The sequence below is a fragment of the Pelophylax lessonae genome, assembly GCF_965119305.1.
Source record: "Pelophylax lessonae genome assembly, chromosome: 11".
Classification (NCBI taxonomy): Eukaryota; Metazoa; Chordata; class Amphibia; order Anura; family Ranidae; genus Pelophylax; species Pelophylax lessonae.
The window spans coordinates 92391571-92417167 of record NC_138778.1 but is presented as its reverse complement, the minus strand read 5'-3'; the positions used below and the strand labels follow the sequence as shown (position 1 = coordinate 92417167).

Sequence of the window (25597 nt, the reverse complement as noted above, 5' to 3'; positions counted from 1 at the left end):
TGGATGGAAAACTGATACATTTTGATGTGACTGAACTGATGAACTGAACTGAATGTATGTGTGAAAGGGGCCTTAAAGTTTTGCTTTGAGCAATATTAAAATCATTGCTCCCAACCAAACCCAGGTGTCCATCACTTGTTCTAACTCAAACTTAATAACTTTGCCTTACTGAAGGAACTCGGTTTACATTCCTGTCAGGGTGGACAGTGGCTGATAGACATTTTTAAGGTTAGACTCACAAAAATAGATACTGTGAAGAGTGCGTGTTACTGTCAAAACATGCAGTGGCAACTACTGTGTCTGAAGGATTAACTGTTCATTTAATCTGCCTCAATGACCCTCAGTTTGCTGGTGATTGTTGTCCTGTGAGCTGGAAAATCTCAGTGCAGGGTGGGGCCGAGAGAGTGAAAAAAAAATCTCACAAATAGCTGCCAGCACTCACTCTATAAAAATGCTGTGTGTTGTCAGCCCAAACAAGGCTTAAAGAGTAATGCCCCGTACTCACGCGTCGATAGTTGGCCGTAAATTTTCGGCCAACGTCCGATTGGCCGATTTTCGCTATAAAATTTTTGTTGGCTGTCCCACAACGGCCGATTTTCAGTACAGATTTCGGCAGACAAAAATGTGATGAGCAAGACTGAGCATGCTCAGAGATGAAAAAACACACGGAAAGTCAACCAGCACATGACATCACTTCTGAAGTAGAATTTTGTTGGCCGAGAAAATTCGTGTGCAGTCTAGAGCACATTTCAACCAACACAACACTGGACAAAAGTCGGCCGATCGGTCGGCCGATATTCGTTGCGTGTGTACGGGGCTTAACTCCACTTTTGCTGAGAAAAATAAAAATCCGCTCTGGCTGATCTGTGTACATTGCAAGGACTTTAACAAACTTTGCTGCAGAGTCCTGATTCTGCTGTAAAGAAAAAGCGGTTTGTTGGGAGTGTCTTCTTCATTGTTTTTCAGCTTGCAGTTATCTAATGAGGAGATTGACAGAGTCTGCATTCCTTTAGAACTGATTAACCTTTTAGGAGCATCTCACCAAAATTGAAATTTTTGTTGCAGGGAATATCCAAAATCTGACATGTATCTTAGGGCAGACACCTGGGAATATTAGTGGGCCAATCACATTTCTGGGGGCCGACTGTGTACGGAACGCCTCCAGGTTGCCATACTGCATTGAATATTACGTGTTTTTTTTTTTTGTCCCCTGCCTGCCCCCTCTTTTATATTGTCAGCCACAGTTTTTCTGACTGCGACGCTGGTGTTCCCCCTTTTTTATTTTTTTTTTATATAGTTTTTACATTTCTGTCAGCGGCAGTCCTCAATTTAAAGTGCACCAAACAACACTATTGATTCAAGAAAGTGCATCCAATCACGCATTTCCCAGTTTCTATTAAATTTGGGCAATAACCCCCCCCCCCATCATGTTTGGGAGGCCAACAAGGAAAGGCAGACATTCCCATGCCACTATGGGGGTGCCAGCAGCGTCTGTGTCCACAGGCATGGGTGGACGTGGTCCATCCTTAGGCAGGGCATGTTTGTCTCTGCTTAGTGATGTTGCCCATGCTATCCAGCCACAGCATGCAAGGGAGTTGATGGACTGGCTTACTAAACCATCCTCATCCTCCATGACCCAAGCTGACACTAGTGCACAGTCCACTGCGGCTGCCAGATCAGCTTATTCTGCTTCCTTATTCACAGAAGAAATTAGCTGAATTATTTGAACACAGTATCAGCCACTTGTTTCTTGACGATGCACAGGCATTACTTAAAGCGGAGTTCCAGCCATTTCACTCACCTGTCCAACGGTCCAGCGATGCGGCCGCCCAAAGCCTCGATCCTCTCCCTCGGTGCCGGCATCACTGCTGTGGGCACCCGGCTGTGACAGTTTGCGGCTTCACAGCCGGGTACGCACTGGGCATGCGCGAGTTGCGCTACGCGCCGTGATTGGCCGGCAATCTTCTGGGACCTTTGACATGTCCCAGAAGATTGCAGGGAGGAAGGGGGAGAGGAGAACTTACGCTCAGGGCGCGGCGGCGCTCCGAGCGGAAGTGGGAGCGGGTACCTGTCAAAACTAGGTACCCGCTCCCCCCCCCCAAAAAATGACATGCCAAATGTGGCATGTCAGGGGGTTAGGACCACCTAAAGCGGAAGTTCCACTTTTGGGTGGAACTCCGCTTTAAATCTGATGTTGGTTCTGAGGTAGAGGAAGGGAGTAACATGAGCCTACAGAGAGGGGAGAAAACTGAAACAGAGATCTAGTTCAACTAAAGGCCTGTACACACGATACGTAAATCGGAAGTAAAATTTCGTCCAACGAACGATCTGCCGATTTTCAGATTGTTAGTATAGTACTTTCGACAGCCGATTACGAATTTTCGGATGACAGAAACTGGATGTGCAGGCTATACAATTTTTATCGTACGTCAACACAACATCCGATTTTCGTTTAGTTAGTACAGTTTTCGTCCGAAAAAAAATCATAAGAGCAAGACTAGGGATGCTCAGAAACGAAAGAATGCATACAAAACAATCCAGCACATGACATCACTTCTAAAGCTGAATTCTGTCTGTCGTACGGGAATTTTCGTATGAAAGTAACCTCTTCACTTTCCACATGAAGGGGTAGGAGAAGAAAAGCAGCGCCACCTCAGTGTAGATTAAAAGGTTATTTATTACATAAAAACAACGTAGTAACTCACAGAGGAAATAGTTGATCAGCGAATGGTGATGGTTCATCTGCAACACTGCAGGGATGTTAGGGAAGTACACTGTGGCGGCCGTGGTCTTGGCTGTGCCGGTGGAACCTGACACTTCCTGTGTTTCTGGCAGAGTTCAGTATCTAGGCTTACATCCAATAGTGGCAGGGGGTGCTCGCGTTCGGGGCTTACATCCAATAGTGGCAGGGGGTGCTCGCGTTTGGAGCATGCGTACTCCTTCCTCAGGCTATGCACATGAGACTAGCGTGCAACAAAAAACGGACGACAGATCGTTCGATAATCTGATCGTGTGTACAAGACTTAAATCTCTGTTTAGGACAGACTGGGGAGCAGCAACTTCTCTGTGTGATTCCCATGATCATGCAAGTTTAGCAAGAAGGCAGATGTGTCCAAGGTAAAGGGAACCTGTCAGAGGATTCCTTGTGCAAGCCAAGGTTCTCATCATTCAGTGAAAACTGACATTGCCTGACTCTGGCTGATGGTCCTGAGACAGTGCTTCCTGTGCTGGCTGGAAGCCAACGATTTTATAGGATAATGCACTATGGAAAATCCTGTTTCATTTGCTCAAACTGTGAAATCAGTCCACTGAGATAAGAGGAGTGAAAGCTGATGAGGCTCCTAGGTGGAGGAATTCGGTCTTATTATTGCACAAACCCTTTGTGCTGCAGGTGAGTGTGAACTGCACACAGAGGTGTTTCAGCAGGTGGAAGGACGTAGCACTAAGCACATTACATTTGTTTGGTTTGAAGAAGCTATTTATTCACAGCATCATCATATTTTTGTCTGTATTGGAAAGGCACTGCTTGTATTGATGAGATCACGGGCTGTATTTTAGATCATCACCTTTTTTTATCACGGATTATACAAAAGAGTATCACCTTTTTTTATTTGATTTTATGTTATGAACTTTGTATGTATATTATGAATAGGCACTTATAATAATTTTTGTCACACAGTATTTATGAATAGCGCACCACCATCATCCATGTATATTACTGATTATTTCAAGCTTATGAGTACTTGAACACGGTGGGAGCAGCAATTCACATTACTCATTAGTTGCTAATTCATTCACCATATCATAGCAGCACACCTGTCTTCATATTATTCACATACTGAATTATCGATCACACATTTGTATATTTAAAAACAGTATTATTTGCCCATTCAAAAAGAAATAGCACTGTAAAATGAGAGAAAATAACTACTATTTAGAGTTCTCCAAAATCATCTACTCTCCCTATATATGTAAAGGATTCAGGAAAATACATACAAGTGTTGTATATACCTATATAGGAAAAGGGAGTGCACGAGGAGAGATTACTATACAGTTGACTACTGTACCACATCCAATCCTTAAAGTAATACTAAGGTAAAGTCTATTTTTTTCGTTTTTGTTTACAAATAACAAACATGTTATACTTACCTGCTCTGTGCAGCACAGATCCTTCTCTTCTCAGGTCCCTCTTCGGCGCTCCTGGCCCCTCCCTCCTGCTGAGTGCCCCCACAGCAAGCAGCTTGCTATGGGGGCAGCCGAGCCGCAGCTCAGTATGTCCATACAGATACGAAGCCTCGGCTCAGCTCCGCCCCCTCTATCCTCATTGGCTCACTTTGATTGACAGCAGTGGGAGCCAATGGTGGCTGCTGCTGTCTCAGCCAATGAGGGGGGAGAGTCCCAGACAGCCGAGTCTCTCGTGCAACATCGTTGAATTGAGATGGGCTCAGGTAAGTATTGGGGGGCTGGGGGGGGGGGGGGCTGCTGTCCACAGAAGGTTTTTTTTTTATCTTAATGCATAGAATGCATTAAGATAAAAAAAACCTTTTGCCTTCATAACCACTTTAATAGATATCATAGTGATCACATATTTTAGGCTGGTATAAAGGACGTTAAAGCGGTAGTATACTCTTAAAAAAAACCCTGCAAGACAAAGGCATAATGAGCTAGTATGCATACTAGCTCATTATGAAATACTTACCTTAAAACTAAGCCCCGACACGGACCCTGTGGAAGCGGACATGATCCCTCGGCGTCTCTTCCAGGTTCGGCGGCTCCGGCGCTGTGAGTGGCCGGAGCCGCGATGACGTCACCCCACCCATGCACGCGGGGTTTTAACTTTCCGGCAACTTCCCGTCAGCGGCTGCATGCAGTGCAAATATCTCCTAAACCGTACATGTTTAGGAGATATTAATTGTACCTACAGGTAAGCCTTATTATAGGCTTACCTGTAGGTAAAAATCACAAAAATCAGTATACTAACACTTTAAGTGAGTTTTCTTTTTAGAGTAAATTTGCCGATAAAGGTTAAGATTTATACCTGAGATAGATGTGAGATCTATGTGTGGGCCACAAGTCCGATTTTTTGTTGTTATAAAAGTCTATTAAAAACTGTGTGAATATGACGAGTTTCATTTGTTGACCGTGTGCATGCAATAGACCAGTCTAAACAGAAGTTGTCTGTTATCTTGTTGTGGTCCCAGAACTTATCTCTTCATATGAAGATGTAAGGTATTGGACTACATGTTAAATACTCTTGGTTCTATTAAGTTACTGTATGTGATAAAGTAAAACTTAGTAATTAGTGTTTGCAAGAATTTCTTTGTTGGATTTATTTTACTTACATTAAGAAAATCCAGTACAGAAAGTTCTACAGCTTCAGCCTTCACATGCACCCAACATTCCTCAACAATTACTTTGTGATGCCTGGTTGAAATAATTTTTGCAGCAACTGTAAAAAATAAAGTGTTATATTTTATTATTGTATCAAATAGAATGATGATAATAAACAATGGATAGAAATTTAAAAAAAAGCTTGATCTGCCAAGGTGAATGATATGTATTAGGCTCCATTCACACCTGGGCGTTTTCAGCTCCAAAAACGCTCAAAAGAAACGCTTCCAAAACGCCCAACAAGTAAAACCCCATTCATTTAAATGGCCCCTGTTCACATCTGAGCGTTTTGCAAAACGCCTGTAGCTGAAAAAAGTACATGAGCTTCTTTTTGGGCTGATTACCAGCGTTTTTGATAGATGTCAATGAAAAACGCCTGAAAAAATCGCGGTAAAATCGCGGTAAAATCGCGGTAAAAATCGCGGTAAAAATCGCGGTAAAATCGCGGTAAAAAACGCTACGCTCAAGTGTGAATGCAGCCTTAATGTTGAAAGGGCATATCCCGACTCCTAAAAGTGTTTCAGAAAAGAATCTACACATCTTGGCTATCATTCTTTGGATTGTTTACTGTACTCTGAAACAAATGATACTATTTGCTCCAGTACAAGTCAGGACATTACAAGAAGCATTGTTTTATAATTACTGCTAATAAACCCTGTATTAAGGTTCCTTAGCATGGTGCCTTGTGCGCAGTATAAAGTAAAAAATGTCCTACCTTTGAGAGCTAGCCGCAGACATTTTACACAGCTGTTGGCTCTCAAATCTGGCTATCACTCAGGCTACATTCACACCTGAGCGTAGCGTTTTTCACGTGTTTTTTACCGCGATTTTTGCGGCGTTTTTTACCGCGATTTTACCGCGATTTTTACCGCGATTTTTGTGCAGGCGTTTTTAGATTGAATAGAGATCAATGGAAAACGCCTGTAATCTGCCCAAAAAGAAGCTCATGTACTTTTTTGAGCGTTGGGCGTTTTGTATACAGCCTCAAAACGCTCAGATGTGAACAGGGGCCATTGAAATGAATAGGATTTGTCTTGTTGGGCGTTTTGAGAGCTGATCCTAGAGCAGAAAAACGCCCCAAAAACGCCCCAAAACGCCTACATGTGAATGGAGCCTAATGACTGCTAACCAATTAAAATTTGATCGCTACTTCAGCTATGAAACTAATTATATGCAGGCTGGTGGCTGTACTGACAAAATAAACCTTAAGCTTGCAGATGTCACTGCAGCTAGAAAGTGGCAGGGTGCATCTGTAAAATACTGTAATTGCCATATGCAAGTACAGTATTAAAAACAGTGTACTAAATAAAAAGTATCATATGGCCTTAGAAAAGTATAAAACGTATTTAAATATGCCAATTAATCAGAGAATTATTGTAAGGTACCCTATGTATACTAAAAACTTCAAACTTTGGCCTAGGAATCTAAGAATTACTTCCTCTGGTCATAAAATGGTTTAAAAATGGCTGCAGAAATAATTTTCTGCATTGTTCAAAATCACATTTTTACATTTAATTTTAATCAAATTTAATCAAATAATGCAAGAAACAGAGACAGTTATTTTTTTCAGCTATTTGTTTTACATGAAAGTCACTTGCTATATTATGCACACATTTCCACCACTTTGACTAAAACAGTTGTCTCTACATCTACCATTTTTTATTCATATTACTCAAAAGGGACTCATCTGTTCAAACCCACCAGATGCTTTTTGAAAGGTGATCAGTGCTGATCCTCCATTAATGGGATATTTTATTTGATGCTTGACACTCAAACTGCTCATGTTGTTGCTTAAATTACCCTTGAAAACCATTTTCTTTATCATTCCAGTTGAGCAAATCTGCAAAAAATTAAAAGAATTACATAAATCTATTTTATATTAGCCACATGTTTTAAATATGTTTTCAATGTTACAAAATCATTACAACAAAATGCATTCTTTATTTTTGGAAATAGAGGGCATATTGCTGCAAACTTCTTATTGGTGACCTGGAATTAAAAAATAGAGAAAACCAACCAAAATAAAGCTGTTTAGCCAACAGTTGCATTATTTTTATGTTATTAGCAGACATACTGGAATTGTGCAATATATTCAGTTGTCCCCCCAGTCTCCTCACTTATCCTTGAAACTAGTTGGAAGTTGTCCAATAGAAAATACACCCAAATGCATGCCCCCTAGAAAACGGAAAATTTATCTCAATACTTACCGTAATTTTCCTTTCCTGATGGACTCCATGGCAGCACACGTATGGGTAGGCTCCGCCTCCTCTCCCACCCTATAGGACCCCACTCCCATAAATCTTTGCTCCATACCAGGAGCCGTGTTCCATAAATAGACTACTCCAGCAGATGGGAGGGGACTCCTGCTGCCATGGAGTCCATCAGGAAAGGAAAATTACGGTAAGTATTGATATAAATTTTCCGTTTTCCTGACAGACTCCATGGCAGCACACGTATGGGAAATAACTAGCCATACACACCCGGGCGGGTAACTGCTGGTTTAACAGAAAAAGGTTTAATTTGCACTGTCAACAGACAAGACTTTTAAACCAAAATTGACCGAAGACAAAGAAGCCGGTTCAACACAGTAATGCGACATAAAGGTATTGATTGATGACCAAGAAGCCGCTCTGCAAATCACGTCAGGAGCTACATGAAGAGAAGCTGCCCACGACGTAGAGATCCCTCTAGTGGAATGAGCTGTCACCACCTCTGGAGGAGCCAGTCCCTTGGCTCTATATGCCCACTGGATGGTCTGAACTATCCAACTCGCTATGGATCTTGAGGAAGCTTGTTTGCCTTTGTTTTTTCCGCAGATGAGGACAAAAAGATAGTCTGACTGGCAAAAAGGAGCCGTAGTCTCCAGATATAGCCGTAGAGTTTCCCCCACATCCAAAGGATGGATAGAATTTTCATCCTGAGATTTGAACGTAGGCAGGACAATTTCCTGGTTGACATGGAATACCGACATCACTTTTGGATTGGAGCCAAGCATCGAAACCAATACTACCCGATCAGGGAAAAAACGTAAGGAATGGCTCCTTGTAGCCCAAGGCACTGAGTTCAGAAACCCGTTTGGCTGAAGTAATAGCCACCAGAAAGGCAGTCTTCATGGAGATATTTTTAAGGAAGAGTGGATCCTCCCGATTCAAGGTGACTGAGGAAAGAAACTCCAAAACCGTAGGAAGATCCCACTTAGGAAACCTGGGCTTTCTAGGAGGTCTAAGCCTGGTAGCACCTCTGAAGAACTGGCGAACCAGAGAGTGTTTCGCCCATGCAGTCCCAGTGAAAGCCGAAATGGCTGAAATTTGGACTCTAAGGGAACTTACTGCCAATGACAGGTCCAGCCCGGACTGGAGGAAGCCCAAAATATCCTGGATTCCTGGGTCAGTAACAGAGCCAGATCTGCTATCCACATAATCCTTGAACTTGGACCAGATTTTTTCGTAGACCTTGTTCGTGCCGGGTCTTCTGGCACTCATCATTGTAGCGATTGCCTCGCTTGGACAACCGAGCGCTTTCAATCTCTCCCTCTCAACAGCCATGCCATGAAATAAAGCTGTGCTGGGCAGGGGTGAAGAATAGGCCCTTGGGACAGAAGGTCCGGCCTGACTGGTAGAGGTACCGGGTCCCGACAGCTCAGTTGGAGCAACAGAGGAAACCACGGTCTCTTTGGCCAGAAGGGAAGAATCGCTATGATTTGCACTCTCTCTGTCCTGAGTCTGTGAAGAAACTTGAATATGACTGGCACTGGAGGAAACGCATAAGCTGTCTGAAAATTCCAATGATCCGTCAGGGCATCTACCCCGTAGGCCTGGGGATAACGCCACCTCGTGTAGAATCTCTACAGTTTGGCATTGCTTGGAGATGCGAATAGATCTACCTCTGGACAGTAACCTAGAGACATGACCCATTTGAAGGTCTCTGGATGGAGTGACCACTCGTTGTTGTCCAGAACAGACCTCGAAAGGAAGTCTGCCTGGACGTTCTGGGCACCTGGAAGATAGGCGGCCGACAAGTTGGACAGATGTCTTTGAGCCCAATCCATAATCGGTTTCATTACTTTCAGAAGAGAAGAACTGCGGGTGCCCCCTTGTCTCTTGATGTAGGCGACGGCTGTCGTATTGTCCAGTCTTAGGAGGACCGAGGCATCGGTCGCCAGATGCTGAAAGGCCTGGAGAGCACAGAACGCTGCCCGAAGCTCCAGCACATTCGAGACCACCCCGCATGTACGGAAATCCCAACTGCCCTGGGCCACCTCCGACAGGCAGTGCGCTCCCCATCCCGTCCTGCTGGCGTCCGAGGTCACGACCAACCAGGACGCTGGAATGATTGAATGGCAGTTTAAGAGATTTTTCCGCTGAAGCCACCAGGTTAAGCTTTCCCTCATGGACGTTGTTATCCGAATGAGGACTTCCGGATTTTCGAAACTCCACTGTTGGAGAAAACCCATCTGAAAGGGCCTCATCCTCCACAGTGCCCACTTCACCATGGGAGCCGTGGAAACCATGGTCCCAATTATCTTCATGCACTGGGGTGCCCGGAGAGAATTATCAGAATCTTCTCTAATGGAAGGGAGATAGTGCCTCTGGAAGTGTTGAAGAGTGCTCTTAGGAAGACCAGCGACTTTGTCGGTTCCAGATGGCTTTTTTCCAAATTCAGGAGCCACCCGAACTCTTGAAGGGTGGAAATTACTTGAGATCTGTGGAGCAGAATTTGATCCTGGTGCTTTGACAGAAGGAGCAAGTCGTCCAGGTAATGGTAAAGACGAATCCCTTTTGCTCTGATCAGGGCTACTACAGCCAGTAAGATCTTTGAAAAGATTCGAGGAGATGTGGTAAGCCCGAAAGGGAGACAGGTAAACTGAAGATGCACCTGACCCACTGCGAATCTAAGACATTTTCTGCATTTCTGCTGTGACTGGGACGTGAAAGTAGGCATCTTTCAAGTCTATGGATATCATCCAATCCTCTGGCTGCACCACTTGTCGAATTGTAAAAAGTGTTTCCATCCTGAACCTCTCTTTCTTGATGAAGGTGTTTAGGTGTGTTAGGTCTATAACCGGCCTCCAAGAGCCGCTTTTCTTCAAGACCATGAAGAGCGGAGAGTAGATGCCTTGGAACCTTTCCTCGGTTGGGACAGGCACTGCCGCACCCTGGGCAACCAGGGATTCTACAAATGATAGCAGAGTTGACTTCTTTTCTTCTGAACAGGGTAAGGCCGTAGGAATGAAGCGAAGGATGGGACTTTTGTCGAAGATCCACACATGCCCGTGTGATACATTTCTGACAGCCCACTGATCTTCGACCGAGGCTGCCCAGACGTGCGCAAATTGAAGCAAGCGTGCGCCTACCCGCCCTCTCTGGACAGGCTCGATATCAAAAAGACTTTGTTGCCTCTCGGCTTCCAGAAGATTTTCCTTTGGAGAACTTCTGCCCCGTAGACTGAGGGCACTTCCAGTTCTTCCTGAACTCACGACCGGGCCTGTAAAAACGGGCCTCTCTGGCACGATCAGGATTTTGCCTGTTTTGAGGTCTTCTCTGGTCTATCAACCGGCGATCCTGGGGAAGGAACCCCGATTTACCACCAGTAATAGCACTGTCCAGTTTATTACCAAAGAGGGAAGAACCCTCAAAGGAAATTTTGCACCAGGCCTGTTTAGAGGCAGAGTCGGCCAACCAGGTACGCTACCACAAGGCGCGCTTGGCCGTGACAGAGGACAGCATGACCCGCGCCGCCAAGCGGATGATATCAATGGATGCCTCACCCAAGAAAGCCATTGTCAGCCTCAACTCTTGAATGGCCGAACTCCTGGCCACCTCTTCGGAGACACTCTGAAGTGTAGCCTCCAAGCTGTCCACCCAGGCTTCCATTGCCTTGGATGTGGCTGCCAAAGCCAGGGCCGGCTTACACGCCATACCTGCGGAGAGATAAATCTTTTTAAGATCCGTGTCAATCCGCCTGTCAAGAGCGTCTTTGAATGAGACTGAGTCTTCTAATGGCAAGGTCACGTGTTTCACCAACCTCATCAAGGCCGCGTCCACCGTGGGAGCGGAATATAGATGTTTCACCTTATCATCCTTAAAGGGATACATTCTGGAGACCTTAGATGACAAAGAGTTTCTCTTTTCAACTCCCTGCCACTCGTCTGTAATAATTTCTCCCAACTCCCCTAGGAGGGGAAAATGGGAACGCTCTTTTTTGAGATGTTTGAAGTATTTCTTTTGTTTGGCTGGGGACTCGGCTGGATCTTCCCATTTTAATGCCTCCTTAACCGCCTTCACTAGCGGTGGGACCATAGCAAGTTCAAAACCTACATTCTGGTCTCCCAAATCATCCTCGCTGTCTGTAGAATCTTCTGACAGACGACTTGGTTGTGAAGTACCTGGCTCCAATTCATCCCTCGGGAGAAGTCCAGGAGCCTCTGAAGAGTGACCAGACAGCCTGCTGGGATCCCAGTCTCTGAGGGATTCTTGTACAATCCATCTGACCATAGACTCCACTGGTTGTACAGTGTCTTGCTTCTCCCTTAGAACCCTGGAATAACAGGTACATAAGGATCTATCCTCAGGGATACAGGCTCGACAGCCCCAGCATGACTTCCCTGAACTGCGGTCAGAATGGCGGGATTGTCGCGGTGCGACTGAACTGGAAGTGTTCTCATGTCGTTTAGATCTGGAGCTAGACCTATGACCAGACTTTGATGAAGAATGACGATGGGCTGAAGGAGAACGATCCTTTGATCCAGAAATGGGGCATTGGTCAGACCTAAAAGGGCTGAATAGGGAAAAAAAGACACACTTAGGCTCCACTGCACCAGCCAATGCAAGCAGGTAAGGGTTAAGATAACTAGCTTACCTGTTGCGCAGGAACTGGCCACCGGGGGGTGGTGAAGCATCCATTTGCAGATAGAAGCAAAAGCATGCACAGGAAGAAAGTAAGCATACATGTACTAACTTTCGTCTCCACACCATCCCTTTTACCCCAAATGGCCCCTGGTTCAAAGCATGACTCACCGCTGAAGAGCAGAGAAACAGCACGGGGAAGCCACCGCAACGCCCGCAGACATCCCATTGAAAACAGGATTGACAGCTGCTTAAATCTCCCGGGCGCCGCAAGGCCACGCCCCAAACGACGCAATAGCGTCATAGGAGATCGGGAGCGATGCGCGCGCATGCGCAGACGAAACCAGAGCCAAGCCTCATCCTGGACAACCAATTGAAGGTCCAGTGAGGCAGGGGGAGGAGCCTAAGCGACAATCTGGAATGCAGGAGCGCTCCACCACACAAACAGGAAATGCAATGAAACCAAAGAAAGCTTTATACTTTACCACCATGATGATAACCGAACAGTCTCAGGCCTGGATAAATTCATGCGTGTGTGACAGGGCATCAGGGCCTATCCGCTCAATAGCAAGGACGTATTGGCCAACAATGCAGCCCACCTCTCATGCAGGATTTATGGAATCTTCAGCATTTAAAACAATATTGCCCGGGTCCACCCGATAAATATCGAGATTGCTGGGCATAAAACAGGAGGCATACAACAGCAGGAAATCCACACGCCACCAGATCGCCTGAAACCGATAGACATCCTATAAGGTAAGACTTCCTTCTTGCAGGAGGAGGACAAAAAAGGAACACGGCTCCTGGTATGGAGCAAAGATTTATGGGAGTGGGGTCCTATAGGGTAGGAGAGGAGGCGGAGCCTACCCATACGTGTGCAGCCATGGAGTCTGTCAGGAAAATGCATTTATATTTTATAATCTAGGTGACTGTATATAGCATTTATACCATTTACTGTGAAAGTATGATCAGTGGTTTTGACTAAATTGATTTTGCCACCTGTGAACCTTCACAGAAAACCTCTATTTCCTTTAATGACATGCTAAGGTGAATATTGCTTATGAAAAAACAACCTATTCTTTTTTTCTTTATTTATTTTTTGAGAGAGGGTGTAATAAATGTAGTTTAATTTATTTACTTGAGGGCCCATTCATAATAGCCTGATCTGGTGCCCACATACAGTACATAGCTACGCATTGGTTCATGCACTAATCTGCATCGCGTAAGACATTACATTCATTTAAGTGGGCTGCCCAATGGACTACAACAGACAACCATGATGCAGCACTTTTAGCAGCACAGCACAGCACACCACAATGCAATTTGGTGCCTTGCTGCACATTGTATGGCAACACAAGTGCACTGGTAAAGTGAGTTGAGGGTCCATTAAAAATGAATAATAGCTCATTGCACCAGCACAAATCATTGCAGCATAGTGGTGTGAATAGGTCCTTAGTGTTTTTTTCATTTATGTTTTTTTCCTTTTTTCGTATATATTCGATCATTATTTGTGTACTATCACATTTTTTTTCCACTGTCTCTTTTTTCGTGAAAACAAAATGATAAAATATTATTCTAAGGGGCAGATGAATATGTCCACAACAGTAGAAAGGAGCTTCCCTAACTCAACTGAGTCCTTTAAAAACTGCCAAAAACCACCTTAAATACCTCAAGTAAAAGCTGGATAGTTTGTGGCACTGACATCATTCAACGGAGGTAAAGCCAGCGATGGGATCAATGTAGCATATTATCCTCTCTTCCTTCAGGTGTGTCGCCACTGACACAAATGATTTTATTTTAGCTAAGTGTATAAGTCCATTTTAGCTAAGTGTATAAGTGCCAGGGCCCAGACTTGAACCTGGGACCTCCACTGTGTCTAGCAATAACTCTGTTTGCTGAGCCACCTGGAATGCTGGACAGTTCCCTGGACAAATCATTGAATGATCCTCCCGTGAATCCTAATTGCCTTTAACTCTTTGCTCCTCCCATCAACTTCCTGATTTAAGCCATGTCTCTGCATTTCCTGGTTGCCTGAATATTGTGCCTTCCCAGCCAAAATCTTGCTCCTCTCCCCTGCTGCCGTCCCTATCTTCGCTACCATTCGTTATCGACATTTGGCTTATACTCGACTTCGCTTCTGCTTAGCCCAACCTGCAACTACTCGTTACAGGCCTTGGCTATTCTTTGACTACGCTTCTGCTTGATCCCTACCTGCTATATCTGCTATTGGACCCTGGCTTGCTCACCTCCTGGTGGGGCAATCCTGAGGACCGCAACCTGGTGCTAACACGCTACAAAATCCATCTCCACCATCAGGAGCTCTGGTGAACACCGGTTAGTACTTAGATTCTGCACCGCAGATGAGCATGCGTCATCTGCCTGAGTGACCTGCCTGTGTTCCTATCCTGCGGGTTCCTGTGTGAGCTTCCACTGCTATAGCTACTGGTCTTAGAGCCCAACCCCTGATCGTGACAATAAGGGGGCATTCCTTACCTCACTTACCACTGCTCCAATGGGGCATTCTTCCTCCTACTGACCACAAATGTAAGGGAGCAATTTACCTCCCCACTGATCCCCAATGGAGGGGAGTACTTCTTAACTGACCACCAGTGGGCTCTACACTGAGCACACATTTAAGGGGCTCTTCTCTACTAACTGCCAGTCTAGGAGGGTTCTAAACTGGTCATCATTGTAAAGGGGGCATTTATAGTGACCACCAATCGAAATTTAAAAATAATGAAAATGTTGCTATGTTTTCCGGTTTAGAATTGATCTTGGTGTTTTCCTACACTGAGTAGTGAAAAGATGTGGGGGTCACTAGTGTATTCCAATATTCCAATATATATATATATATTCCAATATATATATATTCCAGTATTCCAATACAACAGATTGTTCTATTTGCCAGGGAATATTCCCTTAGCTTAGTTAATGTGGTGAAAATTTACTTTGCAAAGAATACCCAATCACGTGCAAGGAAAAATAAAAACAAAATATTTTTTCTTGAACATGATTGGATATACTGTATAAATCATTTGTTTTTACACTGTAAACATTAGTAATTCATTAATTAGGACTAGCTGCAACAAAAGCTTTCATTCGTTTATTTATGCAGAGCAGGGCAGGCTGTCACGCTGTCATCTCAGTCCTGCAGTGGAGGAGAATGGATGTCCTTGAGCAATCAGTGGAGCTACACTATCACTTTGACAGCTGTTCCCTATACTCTGCTTATCTGGAGCACACAGATCTCCTGATACAGAGTGGGTGGCTGTCATACTAACAGAGAAGATCCACTGATTACACACGGAAAAATGCTCTCTCCCAGTATAATTTACAAGCATGAGATGTCAAAACAGAGAGGTATCACACACCTTAAATAGGCATTCTCCCTTTAAATTGCTATATTGTAGACATCCTAAGGATAATTTTGATATTGGTAAAGAAACATGGAGACAACAGGTGATTAGTAAGATGTGTAAAATGTATTTTTGTTGTGCAAGAAGTATTTGTTTCAGTCATGTTAATAGTCATAGAACACATTCTGCAAATCACAGGAACCCAAAGCTGTAACTACATGGAGTCTGCTAAAGTTTGAATTTTCAGCCTTGGACCCATATGCTTCTCCCCATGGTAGAAAGCAAATTTGCTACTAGGTGGCAGGCTTAATAAGAATATTAAAAAATAGGAGAAAAAAAATGCAAGCACTGGATAGACACATCCTCTTAGTAGCAGTGGACACCTGTCCCAATAGAGGTGGGGGAGGGGTAAAATTTGTGGCTCAAAAATAGTATGTGAAAGTTCCTGCAAAATAAATGTATTTGTTGAGTTATTAGTGCACAGATGTGATTAAAAATAGAATTTTTGTAAGAACTTACCGTAAAATTATTTTCTTTGAGTCCTCTGACAGACGCAGCCCTTCCAAGTTTCATCACGATTGGGTAATGGCGCCCTCTGCAGGAGCAGGCTAGGTAGTGAAACATCAAAAAACTTTCACTAGAGACACCTTTAGGGGCTGTCCCTCCAGACATTACTCCTAGACACATTGAGCTTACTAATCAGTTTCGTAGCCAGCAGTACAGGAAGACAACCAATCCCAAAATAGAGGGGCGGAGGCTGCGTCTGTCAGAGGACTCAGAGAAAAGAATTTTACGGTGAGTTCTTACAAAAATCATTTTTCTCTTACGTCCTCTGACAGATGCAGCCCTTCCAAGTTTCATCACGATTGGGACGTCCCAAAGCAGTGCAGGTGTGAGGGGTGGGAAAAGAGGCAACCAACAGAAAACGGCAACTTGTCAACAAGGCCAGAAAAAAATGCAGCCAACAGGGCAACAAAAGCTCACCAACAGGAGCTAACCCCAGAACAAAATTTCACCCCCCAGAAGAGAAAAGCAGTTCTCTTCCACAAACCGCAGCGCTCAAAACTCTTCGGCCAAAGGAAGCATCTGAGGATGCGATCACGTCAATCTTGTAGGATTTTGTAAAAAAGTGTGAACAGACGACCAGGTTGCCGCTTTAAACACCTGAGTCACAGAAGCCTGATGGCGAAAAGCCCAAGAGGCACTCACAGCTCTAGTAGAATGTGCCCTCACAGGGAAAGGAGGCACCTGACCCTCAAGGGAATAGGCCTGAACAATAGTCTGTCTGATCCAAAAGGTGGCAGTGGACGTAGCATAACCCTTCCGAGGTCCTTCAGGGAGGACAAACAGGGAATCAGACTTCCTAAAGGATTCCATGGCAGACCGGTAAATCCTGATTGCCTGAACCACATCCAACGAATGCAAGACAAATTCCTTGGGATGCCTGTGCTGCGCACAATGCGAAGTCAAAACAACATCTTCATTGAGGTGGAAGGAAAACACCACCTTAGGGAGAAAAGACTGGTTGGGTCGCAGAACAACCTTATCACTATGAACAACCAGATAAGGCGAACGGCAGGACAGCGCCAATTCAGACACTCTGCGAGCAGAGGTGATAGCCACAAGAAAAGCAACTTTCTGGGACAACACAGGCAGAGATAGTTCTCTGATATTATCAAAGGGAGGTTGTTGCAAAATGGACAAAAAAACATATTCCAATCCGAAGGAGGCAAAGGAGCCCCCTGTGGAGGAGCCAGATGACGCACCCATTGAATAAAAGTGGGAATCAGGGAATTAGTCGCCAAGGGATGCTGGAAGAAAATGGCCAAGGCGGACACCAGACCATTAATAGGGCCCAACGCCAAACGTTGCTCCACACCTTGCTGCAAGAAAGCCAAGACCCCCGCCACCCGAAAAGGAGCGAGGATGCAACCCTTGCGACTCACATCGGTAATGTACGTCTTCCAGGTACATGATAAATGTCTCTCAACACCTGGCCTTCAACCACCAGGCCGTTAAAGCCAGAGAAGCAGGGTGGAAGATCGGCCCTGGAGACAGCAGATCTTCTCTCAGAGGTAGCTCTGCCAGGGAGGCTCGACGATCTTCTTTACGAGGTCTGCGTACCAAGAATGACGAGGCCAGTCTGGGGCAACTAGAAACACTTGTACCCGTTCCAACACCAACCTGTGGAGGAACCTGGACAACAGTTGAATCAGGGGAAAGGCATAAATCAGCTGGTACTGGTGCCAAGGCACCTCCAGATGCAGGGACGATTCCCCCTGATCCAAGGACTGACGACTCAGAAAGTCCGCCTGTCAGCTCTCCACTCCCGGAATACGAACAGCAGAGATAGCTGGAACGTGCGTCTCGTCCCAAGTCAGAATCCCGGCCACTTCCTTGACCGCCCGGGCACTCCTGGTGCCCCCTTGATGATCGACACAATCTTTGTGTTGATTTATTTAGGGATGGAGGAGTGCTCTGGAGGAAACCAGACCATTACCCTTTTTGCCTTGATGATCGATGTAAGCCACAGCCGTGGCAATGTCTGACTGCACCCGAACCGGGAGGCCACGCAGCTGAGGCATCCAAGGAGCAGGCAGAGTTTGATCGCCCTGAACTCCAGGACATGGATCGGAAAAGAAGATCGACAGATCGCCCAACAGGGCCAGGTGATAACCCGCTCTCAACAGGAATTCGTCCAGATACCCGAGGATCGCAATCCCCCCCCCCCCCCAGCGGGAACAAGGCTAACACCCCGGTCAAACCTTGGTGAAGCCTCAGGGTACCCGGGCCCTGGGAACAGGGGTGAATAAAAGACCCCAAAACCTTTCCTGCCGAGGAAACGGCACCACCACTCCCTGCGCAAGCGGAGCCCGCACCGCCTCCCTGGGAGCCCACAAACGATCCCAGAGATAAACGGAGACATGGTGGAAAGAACCTATCTGCCCGGCGAGACCGAAATACAGGCTTGAACCCTGAACGAATTAGTTTGTGAACCCATGAGTCCTGAACCAGAGATTCCCAGGGTTCTGGAAAGCAATGCAGACTGTCCCCCAACCCGAAGAAGGTGAGGGTGTCCCTTCATGCAGGGGATGAACCATTCCTCCAACCCCGACTGGCTATGCTTGGACTCATCCGACCAAGCCTTCTCGTCCTCTCCGGAGGCTCTGAACGGTTTACTTTTTTCCTGCACCCCAGAGGCACGAAAAAGCCCCCGGTGAGCCTTGAAGGAAGGACCCCGACGCGCGCAGGGTGTTTTACCCTTCGCCGATTGGAGCAGGAGGGTACTCTTACCCCGCGTAAGACCCTTGACAATCTTATCCAAGGAGTCCCCAAAAAGGAGTTCCCCCAAATAGGGGATATCAGACACGGACTTTTTAGAGGCATGGTCTGCCGACCAGCTTTTTAGCCGCACCATGCGGCGGAGTGCAATCCCCACCGTAGACAATCTTGCGACCAGGGGAGCCTCGTCCAGGGCCGTGTCACACAGGTACACTATGGCCTGGGCCATTTGGTCCATGAGCTCAATGAGAGTCGGGGGAATCGACTCAGCCACCAAGTTGCGCTTAAGCACCGTAATCCATTCCGTAACTGACTGAGAAACCAGCACGGAAGCGAACACCGGCTGAGAGGGCATCATTTTTAAATATTAACTTGTGACATGACAAGATCAACTTTGGACGCCAAAGTTTCAATGGCTGCAGATAAAGAAGCCAGGGAAGGTGATCCGGATGTCCCAGATGCACAAACAAGATCAGTAGGGAAATTGTCACTCTGGGACTCCATTTTGGCAGAAATACAAAAAAGGAACGCTGGCCCTTTAAATCGGCGATTGCGGTCCGCACCGCGATCCCGCACTGCTGCTGGAGTCCCTGATCTCCACTGTTCTCCACAGTTCTCTGCAGCAAGTGAAAGATGGCCGGAGGAAGTGACCAAAATCACTAAAGGCCAAACAGTGCCCTGAGCTACACAAACATGGTGCCAATAGAAAGTATAGGGGAAGCACAGGAAAAATGGCTGCCGCCCTCACAATGCAGCTTACCTACATCCAAGATGGCGGCGAAAACTACGCCAAAAGCACACAGCAATGCAAAAAATGGCTGCTGCCCTTAAACTGATACAGCCAGGCACCCAAAATGGTGGCCAAAAACAGTGCCGACAATCAGGAGCCCAGGGACCCTGGCCACCGCGGGAATCCACTACAGGAAGCCCCCCAGGACAAGGTAGGAGCCCTACACCCCCCCCCCCCCCCATGCTGTAGAGAGCCCCAAAAAGGAGCAGGGAGGCAGGGTCCGTCCAGACCGGCCAGGGGGGCCCTCACAGAGACCGCAGCTCTGACATCCCTAGGAGTGGGCCCACATCACCCCCTCCTCCTACAGAGGACTGTCCCAGGGACACGGGGGGTAGCATCACTCACCATACCATGGACTGCGGGCTTCGCTCTGATACAGCTCGCCTCCCACCCTGAGTTGAGGTGCCGTCAGCCAAGAGGGGACGCTGCAACACTGGGCGTTCCAGGTTGATGCGTCCCGGCAAAGAATTTCTCCGCAGGGTCGCCCCCATTCGTCGGGGCACCGTCGTGCCAAGGCCTGGACGGACCACAACCTGCACACGCTCGTAGGACAGGCTGGGGTACCATAAGGATCTAGATTATCCAGTGCGAAGCCCAGCCTGGCTGTCGCTTGTAGCTCTCCAGGAGGATCCCCCTGACAAGCTAGTGATAGTAAGTGAAGAAAATAAAATAAACATTTTGCAAAGAAAAATAAAAAACTGAGACCAGAATCCCAGCAGGGTATCCTAGGTCCCACTCCTGAGCTAGGCAGCAAGAAACTGATTAGTAAGCTTAATGTGTCTAGGGGTAATGTTTGGAGGGACAGCCCCTAAAGGTGTGTCTATTGATAGCTTTTTGATGAAGTTTCACGACCTAGCCTGCTTCTGCAGAGGGTGCCATTACCCAATCGTGATGCAACTTGGAAGGGCTGCGTCTGTCAGAGGACGTAAGAGAGATGTGGCTTTACCACAGCCTTTTAAATATGTGTCTCTCTTAAAACCTTTTGGGTGCTTGGTGATACCCCTTTTAGACCAATACAAGAAGGCAGGAAAGCATTAACACCAAACAGGGAGGTGGGCATAGATATCCCATTGAGTAGGATACACATTTGTAAAAATAAATGGAAAACTTGTACTTAAAAATATCTGTATTTATTATATGACTTTGCATATACTAAAACTGACACTAGTGTAGCTTTAAGTAATGGATATTTCTACCACATGAAACAAGTGAATGTATCAGATATACAGTACAGTATTTGTTCAGATTTCTTACCTTCTTCAAATTCTCTGTTTTTCTTTCACAATCAAGAATACTTTCCTTCATGAGTTCAATTTGTTTCTCCAGCTTATGGTTCCTCTCTTTCATGCTGCTAACATTCTCCTGTCAAATAATAAGTAAACATTTCCAGTGTTAACCACTTTAGCTTTGCAAGGTTTACCCCCCTTCATCACCAGGCCATTGTTTGCGATATGGCACTGCATTACTTTAACTGACAATTGCGCAGTCGTGCGATGCTGTACCCAAAAAAAATGTATGTCCTTTTTTTCCCACAAATAGAGCTTTCTTATGGTGGCATTTGATCACCTCTGCGATTTCTATTTTTTGCGCTATAAACAAAAAAAGGCTGACAATTTTGAAAAAAAAAAAAAAAAAAAACAATATTTTTTACTTTCTGCTATAAACATTCCCAATAAAAAAAAATTTAAAATTAGATTTTTTTTCATGATTTTAGGCCATTTTGTATTCTGCTACATATTTTTGGTAAAAAAAAATCCCAATACGAGTATATTGATTGGTTTGGAAGGTATAGCATCTACAAACTATGGGATATTTTTATGGACTTTTTATTTGTTTATTTATTTTTACTAGTAATGGCGGCGATCAGCGACTTATAGGGAGGTGCTTGTACTGTGGGAAGGCAGATATCTGTGTTCCTGCTTTGCAGAAACACAGGATCACTACCTTCCCTACTGACAGAACAGCAATCTGCCTTTTTTACATTTTAATAAATAAAAGTTAATTAAAAGTGGTCTGATGCCACCAATGCAAATTAACAAAAGTGGTCTGATGCCACCAGTGAAACACCTCCACCCCTAAACTACATACACAAAAATACAAACTTCGCCCTGGGACTTTAAATGAGGTGTAACACATAGCCACTAACTAGAAAGGTAGACATAGTATTACATTTATTGAAGGTAAGAACAAAAAAAAATACAAGTACATCAAATGAGTATACAGATATGGAAAGGTAAAACCGATTGGTGATGGACACAATATGCCATATATACTAAAATTGGCAGATGTCAGTACATAGTTATAATAGAGCATCTTAAAAACACTATGCGTTTCGTGAACTTGTCTGCTCACTTCTTCAGGAGTGGATACACATGAGACAAATCTACAAAATAAAACATTAATGTAAAATATTTTAATAAAAATAAATAATATTTTACAATGTTTTATTTTGTAGATTTGTCTCATGTGCATCCACTCCTGAAGAAGTAAGCAGACAAGCGAATATTTTGTCCATCTCCAATCGGTTTTACCTTTCCGGGGTCTGTTTACTCATTTGATGTACTTGCATGTTTATTGTACTTACCTTCAATAAATGTAATACTATGTCTACCTTTCTATTTAGTGGCTATGCGTGTTACACCTCATTTAAGCACTTCTGGTCCGGAGGGTTTTCCCCCTTAATGACCAGGCCATTTTTTTGCGATTCGGCACTGGGTTACTTTAACTGACAATTGCGCAGTTATGCGACGCTGTACCCAAAAAAAATTGATGTCCTTTTTTTCCCACAAATAGAGCTTTCTTTTGTTTGTATTTGATTACCTGAGCGATTTTTATTGTTTGCGCTATAAACAAAAAAATAGCGACAATTCTGAAGAAAAAAATATATATTTTTCACTTTCTGCTATATATATAACATTCCCAATAAAAAAATTAAAAAATCTAATTTTTTCCTCATTTTAGGCCATTTTGTATTCTGCCACATATTTTTGGTAAAATAAAAATCCCAATAAGAGTATATTGATTGGTTTGCGCAAAAGGTATCGGGTCTACAAACTAGGGGAAAGATTTATGTCATTTTTATTTTTTTTTTACATTTTTTTACTAGTAATGGTGGCAATCTGCGATTTTTAGTGGGACGGCAACATTGCGGCGGCCAGACTGGACACCTAACTGACATTTTTGACACTTATGGGGGGACCAGTGACATTACTACAGTAATCAGTGCTAAAAATATGCACTGTTACTGTACTAATGACACTGGCAGGGAAGGGGTTAACACCAGGGGTGATCAAAGGGTTAAATATGTCCCTAGGGGGTTCTTCCTAATTGTGTGGGGGATGGACTTATGGAATGAACACAGGGACCTGTGTTCCTAAATAGGCGGAAAAAAGGAATCCTGTGTTCATTGCTGACAGAACAGCGGTCTGCCGTGTTTACAATGGCAGATCGCCGTACTGTCTCCAGTCCAGTCCAGCCCAGCCCCCAGGAGCACTCCCGCAAAGCAATGTATGGGTACATAGTTTCGTGGGTACCTGCCGACCTGACGCAGTATATGTTTGGCGGCTGGTCGGCAAGTGGTTAAAGTCTCAGGGCGAATTTTGTATATTTGTGTATGTACTTTAGGGATGGAGGTGTTTCACTGGAGGCATCTGACCATTTTTATTAACTTGCTGTATTTGATTTAGGTGAAAGACACCTTTTTGCCCATTATGGTCTGATGTAAACCCAAGCCCTACCACTTTTTACTATCTGTACTACATTTGATGTAACATTGCTGTAACTATCAGTATAAGGACTGTCTGAGCCATTTTGTCCTATGGTATTCACCTCTTGTTGGTTATTTTGGATGTGCCTTGTCCTGAGAGTTGCAATGTATCAGGGAGCATCATCTCCTGTGCTGTCCCCTCCTTTCATCATTGCCGGGCGGGGCCACAGATACATCGGCACCATGTGCGTGCACCCCACGTGTGACGTTAGCTTGCACGCAGCAAGGCTCCGGCCTGAGCTCCAATCCTCCCATGTGGCAGCGAATGACGGTTTTGGCATGCGCCTAGCCGCACATGGCTGCTTTTGCATGGTGTCAGGGGCGGGACTGTGAAGCTCATGAAACGCGTAAAGTTTTTAAGATGCTCTATTATAACTATGTACTGACATCTGTCAATTTTAGTATATATGGCATATTGTGTCCATCACCAATCGGTTTTTACTCATTTGATGTACTTGCATGTTTATTGTACTTACCTTCAATACATTTAATACTATGTCTACCTTTCTAGTTAGTGGCTATGTGTGTTACACCTCATTTAAAGTCCCAGAGCGAATTTTGTATTTTTGTCTACATAGACTGCCTTTCTGCTTCTGTCCCGAACAATCAGTAGGTACCAGCAGACATCTAGTCCACAGGACCTGCTGATTGGCTCCTGCTGTGAACAATCACAGCAGGAGCGGGTTACTGGCAGCGCACAAGCACGCCCTAGGCCCAGACCCAGAAGTGCAGGATCACATACTAGGTACTTGATCCTGCGCAGAAGAACCACCTTGCTGTCACATATATATACAGTATAGGGTCAGCAAGTAGTTCAAGAAGCCTCCAACTGAGAAAAATGTACTTGGTCTAGCTCTAGGTCTCACCCTTTGAACGTACATAGTACGTCCAAGAGAGCTGAACTGGTTAATGACTTCATTCCCTGTGTACGTGGTTTTTCATCCATATATTTGCCTCAAACCCAGGTTGTTCAGAGACCGCCAAATGTGCAAATTGAAAGTGGTGCTAAAGGCTGAAGGCTTTTATCTTTATGCATTCTCTACATGAAAGTTAAAAACCTTCTGAGTGCAGCTCCCACTTATACTTACCTGAGCCTGATCTCGATCCAGCGATGTGTGCACAAGCAGAAGCTCTCTCCCCCCTCTTAGGCTCAGTGACAGCAGCAGGAGCCACTGGCGTTCATAGCCAGTGAGGAGGAAGCGGAGGGGTCCAAGACCGCACGAGTGCCCCCATAGCAAGTGGCAGGGGGAGAGCCAGTATAACATGTTTAGGGGATTGTGCACACAAACAACAGTTAGGTCAAAAGGAGTCTTCTAACTTGTTCGAGAATTGCTTACCAGTCTGATGCGGTTTGCCATATGTCTGCCTTAATCTTTCCATCCAATTTTGGTCTGGTGGTTTTCCCTATCAACTATATGGGATTGCTGGATATAATTGGGGCGATTCTCCATAACTGCACAGTTGACTCAATACATAATAGTATAGAGTCCACACTTTCTGGTAGGCATGCTGACTTTACATTATGGTGGTGGATCACATAGCGATGGTGAAGTTTGATCATATTTTGTCTCTTCACAGGTGACCTCTACTCAGCTTATGGGATTTATTTCCTACGATGGACTACTACACATTAGACATTTTTTTTATGTATCTATAAACTTTGGTTTGAATTTTTGGCTTGCACTACACTCTTGATTTTTCAGGACTTTTCATATATACTTTGGTTTGATTTAGTTTTATTTATGATTCTTTTGAACTTTTCGATTATGACATCTCCGGTATATAATTCAATGGACTCAATAAGTATGATTCAATTCACTTTACAATTGGTGCCATTGGGAACTTATCCCTAAGTGCCGGTTCACACTGGGGCGACCTGTGAGGCGATCTGGTCGCCTCACAGGTCACCGCAGGTCGCCTCCCATAGGGAAGCTGCGGACCCGTTCTAATAGGAGCGACACAAGTCGCTCCGACCTAGAAAAAGGGTCCGGAGCTTCTTTGGGGCGAACAGGAGGCGACCGCCATAGACTTCAATGTTATGAAGTCCGTGGCGGCCGCTCCGAGGTCACGGCGTGCTGCTCGCACCGCGATCTCGGAGATCGCCCCTGCAAGTAGCGTCGCGGTAATGTGAACCGGCGCTAAATTGAGGTTTCATATTGTTTTTTCT

General features: G+C 45.1%; 1 protein-coding gene across 1 annotated transcript in view; it reads right to left on the bottom strand.

Annotated features, from left to right (window-relative positions):
* The window catches only part of IFI35 (interferon induced protein 35), a 129585-nt gene that overhangs the window by 50744 nt on the left and 53244 nt on the right, over positions 1-25597 (bottom strand). Inside the window, exons 3-5 of the mRNA XM_082271499.1 lie at positions 20919-21026; positions 7093-7231; positions 5343-5449 (exon numbers count right to left, since the gene is read on the bottom strand). Coding sequence (XP_082127625.1) covers positions 5343-5449; positions 7093-7231; positions 20919-21026 — 354 coding nt within the window. The remainder of the gene's footprint in view (positions 1-5342; positions 5450-7092; positions 7232-20918; positions 21027-25597) is intronic.